This window comes from Ascaphus truei, chromosome 9 (genome assembly GCF_040206685.1).
Source record: "Ascaphus truei isolate aAscTru1 chromosome 9, aAscTru1.hap1, whole genome shotgun sequence".
Taxonomy (NCBI): Eukaryota; Metazoa; Chordata; class Amphibia; order Anura; family Ascaphidae; genus Ascaphus; species Ascaphus truei.
This window is the reverse complement of record NC_134491.1, coordinates 5,631,300-5,651,634: the sequence shown is the minus strand read 5'-3', so window position 1 is coordinate 5,651,634 and position 20,335 is coordinate 5,631,300. Positions and strand designations below refer to the sequence as shown.

The following is a 20,335-nucleotide window of genomic DNA, read 5'->3' as shown; positions in this document are numbered from 1 at the left end:
TGATAAGGAGGCAAACAAACACGAAACTGAAACCTACTTGATGCCAAAGTGCTAAATGTCCGTTACATGTGCTTAGTATGTGACACAAAAGAGATTATAAATGGCACACCACTGTTTAAGGAAAAATTCTCAAGGTAGTTCGCTTTTGGTGCTCACCTTCCGTTGATCCTGGCGTCCCAAAGCTGGATCCAAAATACTGGCAAGGTAGGAGAAAAGAAGAGGCACACAAAATATGGTGGAATCAAATGATTACCAAATGTATTGATGCATCAGAGCTTTAAGTGGTAACGTTTCAGGACAAAGTCCCTTCCTCAGACCAAACACCTCAAAAGTGATAAACAATAGCACATCTATATATACCCCCAAAAGGTCAAAATAATTACCTTCCCCAGTCAACACCAAAAGTGCAGGGCTGCATCCAATCTGACAACCTAATTGTGCACGCCCCGACGTCTGATGTCACCGCGCGGTGCCGCGTCATGACGCACGTGATGTCACAACGCGATGACGTCATTCGGCCCAGCGACGGCCCACATGAGGAATGAAAGAATGGTGTGTCCTGTAGACAATCCCAAGATGTCTGCCCACAATGTCTGACGGCGTCACGTGGTGTGACGTCACAACGTAAATGCGCAATGACGTCTGGTTGATAGAGCAACAGACAACAAAGGAAGGAAAAACATACAAATATATAAACAGAGTCATTTACTGAGTGATAATAAAGCAGGACTATTCTGGAAGCATGGAGAGGAGCAAATAGTAGTGCCATGATGCACCAGTGAAGCATTCTAATGTTGTGTCCACTTTGGACAGTTGCTGACAGTCCTTTTTGAAAAAGAAGTCCATAAGTATGAGAGAAAAAGCTGGAAATAAAATGAAACTTTGTTAGAACATATTGCCATTATTTCTAAGTATACTGCATGTATTCTTAAGACATTCTTTGTGCCAAGATAGACAACCCTCAAGGGATAGATTTCCATTTCTATACACATATATATAGGAACAAATTTGTTAGAGTAACCTTGGAATGTTAATAAGTGGTAAATTAGTTAGGAGACCCTTAGCAGTCCTGGTCATATTGGGGATCATAACCCCGTATTTGCCATCCGCAAAGAGTTGGGTCTACTTAGGAGGCTGACCCGTCATTATAGGAACCAGTGAAGCTCCAATCTTTCATTCATACCCCTAGGGGCAAACGTGTCCAGTGTATGGGTCCACTTCGCCTCTTTTTGTAAAATAATTCTCTCTTTCCCCTCCTCTGCGGAGGGGTTTCACATGATCAATCACTTGATACCTAAGCTGCGAGATGTTGTGTCCTTTTTCTCAAAAGTGTCTTGCCACTGATGTGTCTGATAGTGGGTTTCTGATGTTACTCTTATGTTGTATTATACGTTCCTTAAGGGAATTAATTGCTTTCCCTACATATAACATCCCACAGGGGCATTTTAGTAGATATACAATGTAAGAACTTAGGCATGTGTAAAAACCATTGGTTTTAAATTGTCTCCCCGTATGGTTTTAAATTGTCTCCCCGTATGGGGGTGACAGAAGTGCTCACCCCTTATTATTCCATTGCAATGGATACAGCTCCTGCAAGGAAAGGCGCCAAATTGGGGTTTTGTCAGGAAGGTTTGATGTGCAGTTTTCAATAAATCAGCTTTGACCACTCTATCCCTGATGTTACGTGGCCTTTTATAGGCAAAAATGGGTGGGTCTTTAAACAGATGGCAGATGGTGGGGTCACCTTGCAAGAGGTGCCAATGCTTTGATACTGCTCTCTTAATTTGCTGTGAGGCTATACTATATGTAGTTACAAATGGCACACCTTCCCTTCTTGGCTTAGGGTTCTGTTGCAATAATTCCCCTCTAGTGAGATGGTCTACCTTAGTCACTGCTTCCTTAATAGTTTTACTACTATAACTTTTGTTTAGGAATTTCTTCCCCATTGTTTCTAACCGCATGGGTAACTTAGTAGTGTCTTTTACAATTTGTTTGACATGAACAAGTTGGCTATAGGGTAGGCCTCTCTTTTGACCATGTGGATGGAAACTGTCTGCTAAAAGTAGACTATTACTGTCAGTAGTTTCATATATAAATCAGTTGTTAATACATGTTCATTACGGGATACCGTGACATCCAGGAAGTTAACCTCTGATCTGCTGTGACACATGGTAAACTGAATGGTACTATGGCATTGGTTAATATATGCAACAAATTGCAGCAACCTGTCCACATCACCTACCCACACCATAAACACATCACCTACCCACACCACAAACACATCACCTACCCACACCACAAACACATCACCTACCCACACCACAAACACATCACCTACCCACACCACAAACACATCACCTACCCACACCACAAACACATTACCTACCCACACCACAAACACATCACCTACCCACACAACAAACACATCACCTACCCACACCATAAACACATCACCTACCCACACCACAAACACATCACCTACCCACACCATAAACACATCACCTACCCACACCACAAACACATCACCTACCCACACCATAAACACATCACCTACCCACACCATAAACACATCACCTACCCACACCACAAACACATCACCTACCCACACCACAAACACATCACCTACCCACACCCCAAACACATCACCTACCCACACCACAAACACATCACCTACCCACACCACAAACACATCACCTACCCCCACCACAAACACATTACCTACCCACACCCCAAACACATCACCTACCCACACCACAAACACATCACCTACCCACACCACAAACACATCACCTACCCACACCACAAACACATCACCTACCCACACCATAAACACATCACCGACCCACACCATAAACACATCACCTACCCACACCACAAACACATCACCTACCCACACCACAAACACATCACCTACCCACACCCCAAACACATCACCTACCCACACCACAAACACATCACCTACCCACACCACAAACACATCACCTACCCACACCACAAACACATCACCTACCCCCACCACAAACACATCACCTACCCCCACCACAAACACATCACCTACCCACACCATAAACACATCACCTACCCACACCACAAACACATCACCTACCCACACCACAAACACATCACCTACCCACACCACAAACACATCACCTACCCACACCATAAACACATCACCTACCCACACCATAAACACATCACCTACCCACACCACAAACACATCACCTACCCACACCACAAACACATCACCTACCCACACCACAAACACATCACCTACCCACACCACAAACACATCACCTACCCACACCACAAACACATCACCTACCCCCACCACAAACACATCACCTACCCACACCACAAACACATCACCTACCCACACCACAAACACATCACCTACCCACACCACAAACACATCACCTACCCACACCACAAACACATCACCTACCCACACCACAAACACATCACCTACCCACACCACAAACACATCACCTACCCACACCACAAACACATCACCTACCCACACCACAAACACATCACCTACCCACACCACAAACACATCACCTACCCACACCACAAACACATCACCTACCCACACCACAAACACATCACCTACCCACACCACAAACACATCACCTACCCACACCCCAAACACATCACCTACCCACACCACAAACACATCACCTACCCACACCACAAACACATCACCTACCCACACCACAAACACATCACCTACCCACACCACAAACACATCACCTACCCACACCACAAACACATCACCTACCCACACCACAAACACATCACCTACCCACACCACAAACACATCACCTACCCACACCACAAACACATCACCTACCCACACCACAAACACATCACCTACCCACACCACAAACACATCACCTACCCACACCACAAACACATCACCTACCCACACCACAAACACATCACCTACCCACACCACAAACACATCACCTACCCACACCACAAACACATCACCTACCCACACCACAAACACATCACCTACCCACACCACAAACACATCACCTACCCACACCATAAACACATCACCTACCCACACCACAAACACATCACCTACCCACACCCCAAACACATCACCTACCCACACCCCAAACAAATCACCTACCCACACCATAAACACATCACCTACCCACACCCCAAACACATCACCTACCCACACCCCAAACACATCACCTACCCACACCATAAACACATCACCTACCCACACCCCAAACACATCACCTACCCACACCACAAACACATCACCTACCCACACCACAAACACATCACCTACCCACACCACAAACACATCACCTACCCACACCACAAACACATCACCTACCCACACCACAAACACATCACCTACCCACACCCCAAACACATCACCTACCCACACCACAAACACATCACCTACCCACACCACAAACACATCACCTACCCACACCACAAACACATCACCTACCCACACCACAAACACATCACCTACCCACACCATAAACACATCACCTACCCACACCATAAACACATCACCTACCCACACCACAAACACATCACCTACCCACACCACAAACACATCACCTACCCACACCATAAACACATCACCTACCCACACCACAAACACATCACCTACCCACACCACAAACACATCACCTACCCACACCACAAACACATCATCGATGTATCTCTTCCAAATATGTATATTCCCTGTGTATTCATGTTGATTCAATATGAAATTAGCCTCAAAGTCTGCCATGAAGATGTTTGCAGAGGTGGGGCCATGTTTGCCCCCATCGCAATGCCCTGGACTTGTTCATAATAGATATGGTTATATCTGAAGTAGTTCTTAGTGAGAATAAGTTTGAGAAGTGTGAGTGTAAGGTCAGTAAGTGGTTTTGGGAGTATGCTGGACTGTAATGCCTTCATTGTGGCTTGTAGGCCATCCTTATGGGGAATTACAGTGTAGAGACTCTGTACATCTAGGGTACAGAGCCACACCTCCGTCTCTACGGGGAGACAATTTAAAACCAATGGTTTTTACACATGCCTAAGTTCTTACATTGTATATCTACTAAAATGCCCCTGTGGGATGTTATATGTAGGGAAAACAATGAATTCCCTTAAGGAACGTATAACACAACATAAGAGTAACATCAGAAACCCACTATCAGACACATCAGTGGCAAGACACTTTCAAGAAAAAGGACACAACATCTCACAGCTTAGGTATCAAGTGATTGATCATGTGAAACCCCTCCGCAGAGGAGGGGAAAGAGAGAGAATTATTTTAGAAAAAGAGGCGAAGTGGACCCATACACTGGACACGTTTGCCCCTAGGGGTATGAATGAAAAATTGGAGCTTCACTGGTTCCTATAATAACGGGTCAGCCTCCTAAGTAGACCCAACTCTTTGCGGATGGCAAATACGGGGTTATGATCCCCAATATGACCAGGACTGCTAAGGGTCTCCTAACTAATTTACCACTTATTAACATTCCAAGGTTACTCTAACAAATTTGTTCCTATGTATATGTGTATATTAATGGATATCTATCCCTTGAGGGTTGTCTATCTGCCACAAAGAATGTCTTAAGAATACATGCAGTATACTTACAAATAATGGCAATATGTTCTAACAAAGTTTAATTTTATTTCCAGCTTTTTTTCTCATACTTGTGGACTTCTTTTTCAAAAAGGACTGTCAGCAACTGTCCAAAGTGGACACAACATTAGAATGCTTCACTGGTGCATCATGGCACTACTATTTGCTCCTCTCCATGCTTCCAGAATAGTCCTGCTTTATTATCACTCAGTAAATGACTCTGTTTATATATTTGTATGTTTTTCCTTCCTTTGTTGTCTGTTGTCCTATCAACCAGATGTCATTGCGCATTTACGTCGTGACTTTGTCAGTCATTGTGGGCAGACATCCTGGGATTGTCTACAGGACACACCATTCTTTCATTCCTCATGTGGGCCGTCGCTGGGCCGAATTATGTCATCGCGTTGTGACGTCACGTGCGTCATGACGCGGTGATGTCAGACGTCGGGGCGTGCACAATTAGGTTGTCAGATTGGATGCAGCCCTGCACTTTTGGTGTTGACTGGGGAAGGTAATTATTTTGACCTTTTGGGGGTATATATAGATGTGCTATTGTTTATCACTTTTGAGGTGTTTGATCTGAGGAAGGGACTTTGTCCTGAAACGTTACCACTTAAAGCTCTGATGCATCAATACATTTGGTAATCATTTGATTCCACCATATTTTGTGTGCCTCTTCTTTTCTCCTACCTTCTTAGTATGTGACAGATATCCTATTCAACACACATACAACAGATCTAAATACATGGTAGTAGTAGTAGATCTTTGTGAGTCAAGAATAAAGCAAAATAATGCCCAGGATACTAGGGATATTAGGCATTATTTTGCTTTATTCTTGACTCACAAAGATCTACTCCTACTATCATGTATTATAAGAGGGGCCAGGAAGTATTAATTTATATATTTATTTATATATTACCCCATATCCTTCCTAGTAACCCCTTCGGCCCGAGCTCCCCCATGCCCCGCACGATCACGCGCACGCTGAGAGGTGGAAAACCTGGGGCCTGCCATAGCACATGCAGTTGCAGGAGCCGCCCGCCGGATGCTACTCATCCCTTTTCCCCCGCATGCCCTGCCCGTCCCGCGAGATCGTAGCATTGGGGGCCCCCCCGTAAGTGTGATGCAAGCACGCAACGGGTAATTGTGAGGCCATCCTGGGTGAGGGTAAAAGTGGCTGCCTGCCGGAACGTAGCGCACGCGACCGCTGACCGCTGCCCCTGGCCCCCACTGCCTACACTGAGCAGCAGCTCATGAGGCGTCCCGCTCGAAATGGAAGCGCGGGTGGGAGGACACCCTCCCCACCCTGCCTCCCATCTTCACCCTCGCCCGCTAGAATGGGCCGGCTCGGCAGCGCACAGCCACTGGATGCCCCTCCACTCCACCCCCATCGGCACCACGAGGAGCCTACGTAGAGACCGGACTTATCCTCTAGCGCGCGGGGAGTTGCATCGTGTCTCGTTACATTGTGACTCGTGTCCCCGGTCCCAAGCTCTGAGTTCTCCACCCCCCCATCCGAGGGTGGGAGGGGAAGTCCGGGGGGGGGGGGGGTGACCAGGTCAGACTTTAGGCCTTACCTTAGGCATCTAGAGGAGATCATCAGGAGAGGGGATCGGTCAACTGCTGCAGCCAGGAGCAAGTGAACGCACTCGCTCCCGGCTGCTGACCTAATTCCCTAAGCCTCTTCCCCGCCTACGGCCGCCACAGCAGCCAATCAGGTGACAGGCTGCGCCCCCCGGTCATGGCACTGTCTCCTATGCAGGCTAGACAGGTTGCTGAGCAGAAATACTTCCTTGTGCTACAGAATATTTAATCCCATTTGCATTTCTCTAATTTCTCAGTTAAAGAGCTTGTTAAGCTCAGGAAGGACCACCGTGACCTTACAGGTGCTTTAAGAATGTATTTCTACCGATCGTGCACAAAACTCTGTAGTTTGAGTTTTTCATCAAATTTCAGCTGTTTTTCCCTGTGTTCAGTTCCCCGATTATCAGAACTACATAGTGAGCGGCTGCGTGAAGGATAACCCCACCATGGAACGCTCCATCGCTCTGTGCAACGGGATCTCTCAGTGGGTCCAGCTGATGGTTCTGAGCCGACCGACTCCCCAGCTCCGAGCTGAGGTCTTCACCAAGTTCATCCATGTGGCCCAGGTGAGCAGGCACAAAATACAGGGTACTCGCTACTACTTTACTGTGTACTTTTCTGCTTGTATTAATATCACTAAATGAGGACAAGGGGCCCACACTACAATGTTACGGTGTCTCACAACAAAATAATAATGATATTATTAGATACATTTATTCTCATGCGCTTTCTCTGTATATTATTGGCTTCTCGCAACAGAAGCTTCATCATCTGCAGAATTTCAACACATTGATGGCTGTCGTTGGAGGCCTGTGTCACAGCTCTATCTCCAGACTTAAAGAGACAAGCTCACATGTGTCTCATGAGGTCAGCAAGGTGAGTGCAAAACAAGGCGATTTCTCAGGGCCCCCAAAAGGGTGAATGGTTCTGTGTAAGAGTTCACACAAAGAAAGGCTTTGATTTCCTGCGTTTTACATAAAAGGAACTTTCGTACTTTTAAGAGCAATACAGGAGTTGGGTTACTATCATGTCACTCACCATAAAACCACAAACTCTGTGCAAGCTCTCTTCCCCCCCCCCCCCCCCCCCCCAATATATGGCTGTCGGAGGTGAATGGGTTAACCAGGTCCATTGTCCTTACAGGTCCTTAATGAGATGACAGAGCTGCTCTCCTCCAGCAGGAACTACGACAATTACCGGCGCACATACAGCGAGTGTGGCAGTTTCAAGATCCCCATCCTGGGGGTGCACCTGAAGGATCTGATCTCTCTGTATGAGGCCATGCCCGACTTCCTGGAGGACAAGAAGATCAATGTGCTAAAGCTGCACTCTCTCTATAATCACATCAACGAGCTCATCCAGCTGCAGAACATCGTGCCTCCTCTGGACGCCAACATGGACCTGCTGCATCTGCTCACAGTGAGTCTGCAGTACCCTTAGATGAGGTAATGTGGGGTGCAGAGGGTCCGTGTCGCACAGACACGGTCCCACCAGAAATGCAATCTCCAGTCATCCCATGACATCCCCACAATCCTGCGAGTAGAAAGAGAGGGACAGGGGGGGGGGGGGCTGGGATAGGGACAGAATGGACAATCTCTGCGAGGTGCGTCAGAAAAGGGACTTTCACTGTGTGATAACATAAGGAACAGAGAGCGTCGGTCACAGGGAGGCTACACAGTGATGTAATATTCAGCATTCGTTTCACACCTTCAGGGCCAGGGCCAGTGAAATGACTTTGCTTGATATTAGATGGAATTTTTTTTTTTATATACACACACACACACACACACACATATAACATTAAGTGATAACAGAATTATGCTATGTGGCATGCGCCTCTCTTTTTTCTTACATGCTGTTGGGATGGGGTGTATCGTTTGAGAGGCTGCAGTGGAGTCACAGCATTTATCTATATACAGTACTATCATTGGACTGTCTTTTTTGAACGGACACACATTTGGCTATTTTTATGTTTTTTATTTGTGCTCTACCTATATTAGACACCATTATTTGTATGTTCTAGTATCAGTAGTATTGGTGTGACCTATTTGCTTTATACTATAGGTATTTTGTATAGCACATTTTATTAATATTATCATTTATACTTCTTTATTTGTCTGCACCCTTAGTCTATTTGTTACTTGTCTACTGGGTTCTATTAATTAATTTACTGTTATTATTAGTTTAGTTAAAGAGTGTGCGCTTACGTTGTGTGTTTTGTATGTATCTCTCTCTCTTTATATATATATATATATATATATATAGAGAGAGAGAGAGAGAGAGAGAGAGAGAGAGAGAGAGAGAGAGAGAGAGAGAGAGAGAGAGAGAGAGAGAGAGAGAGAGAGAGAGAGAGAGAGAGAGAGAGAGAGAGAGAGAGAGAGAGAGAGAGAGAGAGAGAGAGAGAGAGAGAGATTTGAAAGTTATTTTCTGATTGGTCGGTCCGCCCGCCCGCCTCTCCCACGACTCTCATTGGTCAAGAGGTACGCTGACATCACAGACACACCTACTCCACTGTGACACACACAGACCTCACCCCATCACACTCACCATACCTCCTGAGACTGTCACCCCCCTGTGGAGTCACACACCTACCTTGGTAAGTGTAATCCACTTTCCAACCCCCTCACCCACAGCTCACCTCCCCGCTGCCCCCCCCCCACCATCACTCCCCCTCACCCACAGCTCACCTCCCCACTGCCCCCCCCCCCCCACCATCACTTCCCCTCACCCACAGCTCACCTCCCCTCACCCACAGCTCACTTTCCCGCTACCTTCCCCCTCGGCGCGCCTTCCCCCCTCGCGGCGCCCTTAACCCTGCTTAGCCACGGGGGGGCGGCCGGTGGGGGGGACACGGGGAGCCTCCAGCCTTCCCCCGCGCACGCCTCCAGCCTTCCCACATGCTATGCCGCCGTGCACCCATCAGCGGGACCCGCACCCTCACACACTAGCGCAGGATTCCCCAACCCCCGGCCCGACCGGGACTTACTGCGGCCCCTGGCGGAGTCTCCCCTCTCCACTCGCCTCCTCCCTCATCGGAGCGCGCTCTAGGCACTTCCGGTGCCTGCTGAGCGTGTGCAGTCTTCCTGCACGCTGCTGCCGCCAGAGCTGAGGTGAGGAGATGCTCCCTGCTGGTGGTGGATGTTGCTGCTAGGGGGGGAGGGGGTTGTTCCGTTTTTGTCCCCCCCCCCTCCAGCTCCGTTTTTGTCCCCCCCACCAGCTCTGTTTTTGTCCCACGCAGTGACACACACGCAGTGACTGACACACAGGCAGTGACTGACACGCAGGCAGTGACTGACACAGTGACACCCTGACAGACACAGTGACTGACACACACAGACACACACAGTGACTGGCACACAGTCACACAAAGTGACTGACACACTGACACACACACACACACACACACACACTGTGACACACACACACTGACTGACACAATGACTGACACACTCACACTGACTGACACACACACACACACACACACTGACACACACACACACTGACTGACTGAGACACACACACACACTGACACACACACTGACTGACACACACTGACTGACACACACACACACTGACTGACACACATACACACACACACACACACACACACACACACACACACACACACACACACACACACACACACACACTGACTGACACACACACACACTGACTGAAACACACACACACACACTGACACACACACACACACACACTGACTGACACACACACTTCCCCACTCAGTCAGCTCAGCTGCCAAACAGTCACATTCCCTGCACCCAGACCAGTTACTGCTGCTCCTGAACTGATTCTTGATTTTTTTTGCTGTATTTTCCAGCTCTCCCTCGACTTGTATTACACGGAGGATGAAATATACGAGCTGTCGTATGCACGGGAGCCGAGGAACCACCGTGCCCCGGTAACAGTCACAAGTGTAAAAAAGCTAAAATCACAAAGATAAAACCGTTGTGGCCAATATGTATCAAGGGAAAAGTGGGCGAAACGATGGTAGCACATGTATCGAGGATAACATTCCTGTGGCAAAAAATAGGATATGTCTTTTTTATATCTGATGCAGTTTGCCCCAGAAATGCACCACTTTAGCTTTGATACATAGACCCATAGAATGTATTGGGGAACATTTCTCACCAGCTGCTGAAAATAACAAGGCGCTCAGGAGCTGTAACCAAACAAACGGCATAAATAAGAACAATAATAGCCAACATATGAAACTTCAACTGAAATGATAGTTATTAATAGCAATGTGCAGGAGGAATCCAGTATTACACCAGTCCTATAACTAAGATTCTTTCATAGACTCCCAGCTCTCATCCTGCGATATAAACGTGGAGCGGAGAGAGGGAGAGAACACTGTACATGTCCACTACAATCCTAATACCCAGAATCCCTTGCTTTCCGTTGTCTACATTAGATGTAAAAAACCATCAGAGCGCAAATGGTCCAGACTCCAGAGTATATGTGTATGTGTATATATAGGGCTCAACAAATGCACTCGCCCTCCTCGCCTTGGGTGAGTGCATTTTACCCGCTGGCGAGAGTTACCAGCGGCGTGGTGCAGCTTCTCCCAGCATTCTCCTGCTTCTCCCCCTTCAACTCCTTGCATTCTCCTACAGGGCACGCACAAAACAAAATAAAAAATAAGAGTAAAGGGAGGGTGCATACTGTCCAAACAGAAACAGGACAAAAGGGACAGGCACTCTCCTATTAGCAAAAAAGTTACATTTATTGACTCAACGTTTTTGAGTCAATAAATTTCACTTTTTTTGCATATAGGAGAGTGCCTGTCCCTTTTTTCATATACATATATATCTCTCAAAAATGAATAGCTGATACCGTTCTGTGGCTAACAAAATGCTTTTATTTGTGCGAGCTTTCGAGATACACCGATTTCTTCCGGCGATGGTACATTGAATAAAACAGGCAAGGTTAAACTTACAAACAGTGCATATATTCCTACAGTATATGCACTGTTTGAATAAAGCAGGCAAGGTTAAACTTACAAACAGGGCATATACTGTAGGAATATAGGCACTGTTTGTAAGTTTAACCATACCTGTTTTATTCAATGTACCATCGCCGGAAGAAGAGATCAGTGTATCTCGAAAGCTCGCACAAATAAAAGTATTTCGTTAGCCACAGAACGGTATCATCTATTCGTTTTTGATTATTAAAGCTCGGCTAACACGGCACCAATATATCGGTACCAGTTATATATAAAACTGGTGCGATTTCTTTTGTTAAAGAGCATACAAATATTGCAACTCAGCGTTCATTAACCACGTAAAAGTCCATGAGCTGCCTAAAAGTCGGCTGATTTTCTTGGGAAATCAGATAATGTACGGTGCTGGAAAAACTACTCTTATGGCGCTTAGGCAAAGCTTATTATCACCAAGTGTGTACATGGAATCAAACCCAACCTCAGCTGGCAATCTGGGAAACCCTGTTCTGCTTTGCTGTGCGATCCTTCTCCATGGATCGCTGGGATGGTTTGTATATAGAAAGGAATAACAAGAGCACAACCATAGTGTATTTACCTCGGAGATTGGGATTAAATATATACCACAAAATGGGTGGATTGGAAGGGTGAGGTCATATAGTAATTAAATATTTAGAAAGATGATCAGCCTCCTACGAAAATACCATCTCAAATCCCAGTATTGAGAAACACACTGGTACAACCTGAAATGGGCTGGGAGGTGGTGGGACGAAAACTATTTCATATAAAACTAAATAAAAACAAGATCAATTGGTTGAGTCAAAATACAAAAACATGGTTTGAATGCAAAGATTCTTCTTAGCATCAATAACGATGGGTTCAAATTGAAATTCGCTAGGTCATGAACGGGTAAGCAGAGGTTGGCGATGCGGGATCCCGACTGATCGGGACTGACCGGCGTCTCTGGGTGACGTCACGGATTCACTCAGGCTGCAGCTGGGGAACCTCGGGGTCACTCCGGCACTAACCCTTCACCCTACACCGTTCCAACACCCCTGAGGAAGCAGCACATATTTGTGAATCGCATAGGGTGAAGGGTTAGTGCCGGAGTGATCCTGAGGTTCCCCAGCTGCAGCCTGAGTGAGTCCGTGACGTCACCCAGAGACGCCGGTCTGTGTACGAGGCTGGCAAGGAGAAGCAGCACCACGGAGCGGCGCGTCTGCAGCACACCAGGCAGATCGGTTGGAATCCAGCACTTAGGCCGCACTTATAGTGGCGGCATGCGCATGACGTCACGTGCGCGTGGCATAAACTAGGCTGGAGATGATCGGGAGGCATGGCGGAGGCGGGATGTGACGTCACGTGGGCAGATCACCCTCATTGGTTGAACCGCTTACGTGACGCGGCCGTAAGAACAATTTCAGCTGTCTCCTCTGTTATCTGTCGCTCCGTAGCGCCAGCACTATAATCGTGGCATTACACCGCCAACCTCTGCTTACCCGCTCATGACCTAGGGCAGGGGTGCACAAGCTGTTTACTTTGCGCCCCGCTACCTGCTCACCCCCACTGCTCGCGCCCCCATATCTGGTCTGAAGCGCCGAGTGTCGCCGAAGCCGACTGAGTCACGGTAAGTGAAGCTACAGAGGCCTCGAGCATTTTATAAATGCCTGGGGGAAGAGCGCGGGGCCTCTGCAACTCGCCACGCTCCCCCCAAAAAAATCTTGCGCACCCCTTACCTAGTGAATTGTTGTGTGTAGGATTTCAACTTGAACCCATCGTCATTGATGCTAAGAAGAATCTTTGCATTCAAACCATGTTTTTTGTATTTTGACTCAACCAATTGATCTTGTTTTTATTTAGTTTTATATGAAATTGTTTTCGTCCCACCACCTCCCAGCCCATTTCAGGTTGTACCAGTGTGTTTCTCAATACTGGGATTTGAGATGGTATTTTCGTAGGAGGCTGATCATCTTTCTAAATATTTAATTACTATATGACCTCACCCTTCCAATCCACCCGCTTTGTGGTATATATTTAATCCCAATCTCCGAGGTAAATACACTATGGTTGTGTTCTTGTTTATTCCTTTCTATATATAAACCATCCCAGCGATCCATGGAGAAGGATCGCACAGCAAAGCAGAACAGGGTTTCCCAGATTGCCAGCTGAGGTTGGGTTTCATTCCATGTACACACTTGGTGATAATAAGCTTTGCCTAAGCGCCATAAAGAATATAGTGCGACCCTGTTGTGTAAATGACAGTGCGTAGAAAGAAACGCATTGTTAAGCCCACTCAGATGATGCAAGTAGGATTCAGGCGGGTATCCGCTCATACGAGCGCGGTGATTTATCCCCATGTAATGCTGGTGGAGAGGTCAGGGGAGCCTGGCGCTCGTCACACGGGGAGGGCAAACAGAGCGCTTTCTGTCTGAGGCCCAGCTGTGGTCTATATGCGCTTTGCCTATGCCAAGATTATGAGTGAAATGTTTATTCTGTATTCACTTGTTTTTATATATTAACCGTATCACACGGTGTTCTCCGTGTTCTCTCTGTATAAGAAACCTTCACCATTGAGACCACGAGCATTACATGGAGATAAATAGTCTTGCTCCTATGAGCGGATACCCACCTCAACACACACACACACACACACACACACACACACACACACACACACACACACACACACACACACACACACACTGGACCATTTGCGCACTGGCGTTCTGTTGATGAGTAAATTAACCCTGGAGGATTGTATTGTACATTTTTATTGTATCACTATTTTTGTATCACCAATATTTGAAACGTAGTTTTCTACGCGCCATTTCCTATTATTGTGCGTTGTACTTTTATATTCGCAGCCGATGGTGCGTTCTTGCACTCATTCCTTGTCACTAGGTGTCTGCATTAGGCAGAGGAAGCTGAAACCCGTGTGCTTTGTGTGCAGAACAGTGTACGCTTTGCCCCAGATATATATGCAAAGAAGAGACTCGAAGCTCCGATCAGCAAGTCTTTCCGAGTATATCGCAGTCGCAGATCTGTATTCTTTGTCTGTGAATCTTCACACAGCTTCAGGGTTATGAGGAGGCTATTTATTGCTGGTCTGTGTGACGTGCGGTGTAATACAGGGTTAAATTCCCCTGCTGTGTAATACAGGGTTACATTTCCCTGCTGTGTAATACAGGGTTACACACAGTGCTTTCCTACTCACTGATGTCTCTCTATAACAGCCAGTCACACCCTCCAAGCCACCAGTGGTTGCAAACTGGGCATCAGGGGTGTCTCCCAAACCAGACCCCAAAACCATCAGCAAACATGTGCAGAGGATGGTGGATGTAAGTGAGTTTCAGTTCTCTGTATCTGTCTGAGATTCAATGCTCTCTGTCTGTCTCTATCTCTGTAAGTACAATTCAGTGGTGTGTGTCTGTGTCCCTCTGTACCTACATGTGTCTGTGTGACTGTCTCTGTAACTACATGTATGTGTGTCTCTGTACTTCCATGTCTGTGTGTCTCTACCTACATGTGTTTGTACCTACTGTACCTGCTGTACGTGCATTTGTGTCTGTGTTTCTGTACCTACTTGCGGCTGTCTCTGTACCTACGTGCATCTCTCTCTGTACCTACATGCGTCTGCGTGTTTGTACCTACATGTTTCAAGGGTCTGTGTCTGTCTCTTTACAGTTCCCATCAAAATAAATCCTCAAGCTCAGTGTTTCTAGCTTAATGTGTGTAGTACCAGACCCCCGCAGCAGTGTGCTTACACTGCAATACACATAAACCACGCAGTGTTTCTAGCTAATGTGTGTAGTACCAGACCCCCGCAGCAGTGTGCTTACACTGCAATACATATAAACCACGCAGTGTTTCTAGCTAATGTGTGTAGTACCAGACCCCCGCAGCAGTGTGCTTACACTGCAATACACATAAACCACGCAGTGTTTCTAGCTAATGTGTGTAGTACCAGACCCCCGCAGCAGTGTGCTTACACTGCAATACACATAAACCACGCAGTGTTTCTAGCTAATGTGTGTAGTACCAGACCCCCGCAGCAGTGTGCTTACACTGCAATACACATAAACCACGCAGTGTTTCTAGCTAATGTGTGTAGTACCAGACCCCCGCAGCAGTGTGCTTACACTGCAATACACATAAACCACGCAGTGTTTCTAGCTAATGTGTGTAGTACCAGACCCCCGCAGCAGTGTGCTTACACTGCAATACATATAAACCACGCAGTGTTTCTAGCTAATGTGTGTAGTACCAGACCCCCGCAGCAGTGTGCTTACACTGCAATACACATAAACCACGCAGTGTTTCTAGCTAATGTGTGTAGTACCAGACCCCCGCAGCAGTGTGCTTACACTGCAATACATATAAACCACGCAGTGTTTCTAGCTAATGTGTGTAGTACCAGACCCCCGCAGCAGTGTGCTTACACTGCAATACACATAAACCACGCAGTGTTTCTAGCTAATGTGTGTAGTACCAGACCCCCGCAGCAGTGTGCTTACACTGCAATACATATAAACCACGCAGTGTTTCTAGCTAATGTGTGTAGTACCAGACCCCCGCAGCAGTGTGCTTACACTGCAATACACATAAACCACGCAGTGTTTCTAGCTAATGTGTGTAGTACCAGACCCCCGCAGCAGTGTGCTTACACTGCAATACACATAAACCACGCAGTGTTTCTAGCTAATGTGTGTAGTACCAGACCCCCGCAGCAGTGTGCTTACACTGCAATACACATAAACCACGCAGTGTTTCTAGCTAATGTGTGTAGTACCAGACCCCCGCAGCAGTGTGCTTACACTGCAATACATATAAACCACGCAGTGTTTCTAGCTAATGTGTGTAGTACCAGACCCCCGCAGCAGTGTGCTTACACTGCAATACACATAAACCACGCAGTGTTTCTAGCTAATGTGTGTAGTACCAGACCCCCGCAGCAGTGTGCTTACACTGCAATACACATAAACCACGCAGTGTTTCTAGCTAATGTGTGTAGTACCAGACCCCCGCAGCAGTGTGCTTACACTGCAATACACATAAACCACGCAGTGTTTCTAGCTAATGTGTGTAGTACCAGACCCCCGCAGCAGTGTGCTTACACTGCAATACACATAAACCACGCAGTGTTTCTAGCTAATGTGTGTAGTACCAGACCCCCGCAGCAGTGTGCTTACACTGCAATACATATAAACCACGCAGTGTTTCTAGCTAATGTGTGTAGTACCAGACCCCCGCAGCAGTGTGCTTACACTGCAATACATATAAACCACGCAGTGTTTCTAGATAATGTGTGTAGTGCCAGACCCCCGCAGCAGTGTGCTTACACTGCAATACATATAAACTACGCAGTGTTTCTAGCTAATGTGTGTAGTACCAGACCCCCGCAGCAGTGTGCTTACACTGCAATACACATAAACTACGCAGTGTTTCTAGCTAATGTGTGTAGTACCAGACCCCCGCAGCAGTGTGCTTACACTGCAATACATATAAACCACGCAGTGTTTCTAGCTAATGTGTGTAGTACCAGACCCCCGCAGCAGTGTGCTTACACTGCAATACATATAAACTACGCAGTGTCTCGTGAGCGGATCACTCATTTATGTTGCTTCCTCTTTTCATCGCTTCAGTCCGTCTTTAAGAATTATGACCTGGATCAGGATGGATATATATCCCAAGAAGAGTTTGACAAGATTGCAGCCAGCTTTCCCTTCTCTTTCTGTGTCATGGATAAAGACAGGTGAGCACGCAGCATGAGGCAACACGCGGTCACACTGTGTCCTATTTGTATACAACACGTGGTCACACTGTGTCCTATTTGTATAGAACACGTGGTCACGCTATACAACACGCGGTCACACTATGTCCTATTTGTATACAACACGTGGTCACACTATGTCCTATTTGTATACAACACGTGGTCACGCTATACAACACGTGGTCACACTATGTCCTATTTGTATACAACACGTGGTCACGCTATACAACACGCGGTCACGCTATGTCCTATTTGTATACAACACGTGGTCACACTATGTCCTATTTGTATACAACACGTGGTCACGCTATACAACACGTGGTCACACTATGTCCTATTTGTATACAACACGTGGTCACGCTATACAACACGCGGTCACGCTATGTCCTATTTGTATACAACACGTGGGCGAGCTATACAACACGCGGTCACACTGTGTCCTATTTGTATACAACACGTGGTCACACTATGTCCTATTTGTATACAACACGTGGTCACGCTATACAACACGCGGTCACGCTATGTCCTATTTGTATACAACACGTGGGCGAGCTATACAACACGCGGTCACACTGTGTCCTATTTGTATACAACACGTGGTCACACTATGTCCTATTTGTATACAACACGTGGTCGCGCTATTCAACACGTGGTCACACTAGAGAGCATACCATCACATTATTGGAAAATGTGAATTTTGGGGTGCGAGTCGTGCCAAAAGCTGAACCCCTCTTGCTTCTTCAGTACAATCTGTTGGTGAGATGGGCTTCCTTTTCGTTCCCCGGGGGAAACGGTGGTTTTTCCCTTTAGACACTTTTTTGACCTTTCTTTATGCAGCACCCTTTGATAACCCCTTCCCTGCCAGGGGCTCTCTTGTGAACAGAGCGCAGGAAGTGACAGCACACTCACACTCGTTAGTGCCGGGGTCTTCCTGAAATCTGATCTCTGTTCTTGTTTCCTCTCCCCGCAGGGAAGGTCTGATCAGCAGAGAGGAGATAACCGCGTACTTCATGCGCGCCAGCTCCATCTACGCCAAACTCGGGCTGGGATTCCTCCATAACTTCCAGGAGACCACCTACCTGCGCCCCACCTTCTGTGACAACTGCGCGGGATTTGTGAGTGTGCTTTTGTGTCACTAGGGGAGCCCAAAAAGTGCTGACTGAGGGTCCAGCCAGCTGTGGTACAGGTGCTTAAGGTGGGGTGGTTATAGCTAAAGTTGGGCAATAAACTGATATGAAATAATAGCAGGATAGCAGCGCTCCTCCCTTACCCCCCTCCTGAGGTTAGCGCCGCTCCTCCCTTCCCCCCCTCCCTGAGGTTAGCGCCGCTCCTCCCTTACCCCCTCCCTGAGGTTAGCGCCGCTCCCCCCTTACCCCCCTCCCTGAGGTTAGCGCCGCTCCCCCCTTACCCCCCTCCCTGAGGTTAGCGCCGCTCCTCCCTTCCCCCCCCTCCCTGAGGTTAGCGCCGCTCCTCCCTTACCCCCTCCCTGAGGTTAGCGCCGCTCCTCCCTTACCCCCCTCCCTGAGGTTAGCGCCGCTCCTCTTGCCCCCCTCCCTGAGGTTAGCGCCGCTCCTCCCTTACCCCCCTCCTTGAGGTTAGCGCCGCTCCTCCCTTACCCCCCTCCCTGAGGTTAGCGCCGCTCCTCCCTTACCCCCCTCCCTGAGATTAGCGCCGCTCCTCCCTTACCCCCCTCCCTGAGGTTAGCGCCGCTCCTCCCTTACCCCCCTCCCTGAGGTTAGCGCCGCTCCTCCCTCACCCTCCTCCCTGAGGTTAGCGCCGCTCCTCCCTTACCCCCTCCCTGAGGTTAGCGCCGCTCCTCCCTTACCCCCCTCCCTGAGGTTAGCGCCGCTCCACCCTTACCCCCCTCCCTGAGGTTAGCACCGCTCCTCCCTTACCCCCCTCCCTGAGGTTAGCGCCGCTCCTCCCTTACCCCCCTCCCTGAGGTTAGTGCCGCTCCTCCCTTACCCCCCTCCCTGAGGTTAGCACCGCTCCTCCCTTACCCCCCTCCCTGAGGTTAGCGCTGCTCCACCCTTACCCCCCTCCCTGAGGTTAGCGCCGCTCCTCCCTTACCCCCCTCCCTGAGGTTAGTGCACTCCTCCCTTACCCGCCTCCCTGAGGTTAGCGCCGCTCCTCCCTTACCCCCCTTTCTGAGGTTAGCGCCGCTCCCCCCTTACCCCCCTCCCTGAGGTTAGCACCGCTCTCCCCTTACCCCCCTCCCTGAGGTTACCTCCCTAACCTTGAGGATCACTTTGCTCTGTATTTAGCTTTCCCTAATTCCCTTACTTACCCCATCTCATCTACAGGGAGAAGAAGTAAAACATTATAATGTGTAGTAAAGGCTACTAAACATCTTCCCCATTTTGTACATTTATTATGAAAAAATGCTTTCAAATGAATGAATATATTGATATTT

General features: G+C 47.8%; 1 protein-coding gene across 5 annotated transcripts in view; it reads left to right on the top strand.

The window, feature by feature from the left end:
- Positions 1 to 20,335, top strand: part of RASGRP1 (RAS guanyl releasing protein 1) — a 231,385-nt gene that overhangs the window by 203,317 nt on the left and 7,733 nt on the right. For all 5 annotated transcript variants that reach the window (XM_075613239.1, XM_075613236.1, XM_075613238.1 and 2 more), the window contains 7 exons: positions 7,588 to 7,761; positions 7,955 to 8,071; positions 8,339 to 8,614; positions 11,034 to 11,114; positions 15,386 to 15,490; positions 17,795 to 17,904; positions 18,893 to 19,037. In XM_075613239.1, coding sequence (XP_075469354.1) covers positions 7,588 to 7,761; positions 7,955 to 8,071; positions 8,339 to 8,614; positions 11,034 to 11,114; positions 15,386 to 15,490; positions 17,795 to 17,904; positions 18,893 to 19,037 — 1,008 coding nt within the window. The remainder of the gene's footprint in view (positions 1 to 7,587; positions 7,762 to 7,954; positions 8,072 to 8,338; positions 8,615 to 11,033; positions 11,115 to 15,385; positions 15,491 to 17,794; positions 17,905 to 18,892; positions 19,038 to 20,335) is intronic.